At 52.9% G+C, this 1,873-nt stretch overlaps 1 protein-coding gene across 1 annotated transcript; it reads right to left on the reverse strand.

Annotated features, from left to right (window-relative positions):
* Positions 1-204: 204 nt before the first annotated feature.
* On the reverse strand, positions 205-1,158 carry LOC138382384 (putative olfactory receptor 2W6). The gene has a single exon (XM_069466909.1). The coding sequence runs from the start codon at positions 1,156-1,158 to the stop codon at positions 205-207; it is 954 nt and encodes a 317-aa protein (XP_069323010.1).
* Positions 1,159-1,873: the final 715 nt, after the last annotated feature.

The raw sequence follows: 1,873 nt of genomic DNA on the forward strand, positions 1-1,873 counted from the left end.
TCTTTTCCCACCAGCACGTTATCTTTTGCCATTGAACTCTTCACTTTGCAGGGCATGGAGGGGCCGTCCCCCTGCAAGCAAAGGTGCACATTATTAAGTCTGCAGCTCCATGCCCATGGCCACCATTTCATATGCCGTTGTGCATTGTTGTCCTGGAGCGGGAAGAATTCGGGGACGTTAAGGAACCCCGAGACGAGCGCCGCATCAGTGTCCTCCCACGCTCGACACAGCGCGGTCCTTCCCAAGAACCCTGCGCACGGCCCCGTGCACGTCTTTGTTCCTCAGCGTGTAGATGACGGGGTTCAGAGTGGGCGTCACCAGGCAGTAGAAGAGAGTAAGGAACTTGCCCTGGTCCTGGCTCGCCACGTTCCCGGGCTGCATGTACATGTAGATGATGGTGCTGTAGAAGAGGGACACCACGGCCACGTGGGAGGAGCAGGTGTTGAAGGCCTTGTGCCTGCCGGCCGCGGACTGGATGCGCAGCACCGCCGCGGCGACGAAGCCGTAGGAGACCAGGATCAGGGTCAGGGGCACGAGCACGATGGGGATGGCCAGGAAGAAAGCCAGGCCTTCCACGCGGCTGGTGTCGGCGCAGGAAATGCGGATGACGGCCGGCATCTCACACACGAAGTGGTTGATGCGGCAGTGACCACACCGCCCCAGCGACATGGTCAGTGGCGACATCAGGACGGAATTGGCAATGCCGCTGAGCCAGGCGAAGGCCGCCAGCTGCAGGCACAGCCGCGGGTGCATGATGGCCGTGTAGTGGAGCGGCTGGCAGACGGCCACAAAGCGGTCGTAGGCCATGACCGAGAGGAGGATGCACTCGATACCTCCCACAGACACGAAGGCGAAGAGCTGGGTGACACACCCCACGTAGCTGATGGTTTTGCCTGGGCCCCAGAGGTTACCTAGCATCTGGGGGATGCTGCTGGTTGTGTAGCACAGGTCAAGAAGGGACAGGTTGCTGAGGAAGAAGTACATGGGCGTGTGCAGCAGAGGGTCCACCAGGGAGAGGAAGATGATGGTCCAGTTGCCTGTGACGGCCAGAAAGTAAAAGACCATGCTGACAACAAACAGGACCATCTCCAGCTTGGGCCGGTCGGAGAACCCGAGCAGAATGAAGTCTCCTCCACAGCTCCCATTGCTCCTCTCCATCACCCTGGGCTTGGTATACCTGTTTAGAGAGTTTGCACGTGTGCTATAAATTAGAAATGGGACGCTTTGTTTTGTCCCTTAAAGGGGTGATTTGTTGCACTAGCCACGTTTTTAACTAGTCCGTCTTGCCTGCTGATTGCTCGGACTTGTAGGGCAAGATGTTCAGTAAAGATTTTTGTCTGTGAAGGATGGGAGCTGTAACTTTTCCCTCAATAGCACTCTGATCCAGTCAAGTGGATAGACATGTAAAAAAAGAGGAAACATTTTTAAACCCTTTTTCACTACTTTGAGCAATTAAGTGCTCAACGCAATTAAACATACTTTTATTAGACTCTACTAACATTGAGCCAATTTCTCTGCTACCTGACAAAATCTCCTAAAATTTGTGGAACAATACCTTCAGTTAAGACAAGTAGCTCTCACGTTTCCACCTTTCACGTGTATGTGTTTCGGTGACGATACATTAACTGCAGTGAAAAAGTCTTGTCACTTATTCTGTGCTGGTCTCGCACTGTGAGCCGCAGGTTTGGACAGGAATGAGACACAGCATCTACTTACAAGTTACTCACACTGTCTACACGTTTTCAGAAAAGTAGCAGCCTGGAAGCCCTTGAAAATAAGACAGCCCTGAATTCATTTGCCTCTGAATTGTTAATGATTCGGTCCAACCTCATGACTCAATGATCAGAGTGGCATTATCCAAGAGATCGAAAGC

The sequence above is a fragment of the Eulemur rufifrons genome, chromosome 4 (assembly GCF_041146395.1).
Source record: "Eulemur rufifrons isolate Redbay chromosome 4, OSU_ERuf_1, whole genome shotgun sequence".
NCBI classification, from domain to species: domain Eukaryota; kingdom Metazoa; phylum Chordata; class Mammalia; order Primates; family Lemuridae; genus Eulemur; species Eulemur rufifrons.

Coding starts and splice junctions, on each gene's coding strand:
- LOC138382384 (XM_069466909.1), bottom strand. CDS start 1,158: ATGGAGAGGAGCAATGGGAGCTGTGGAGGAGACTTCATTCTGCTCGGG.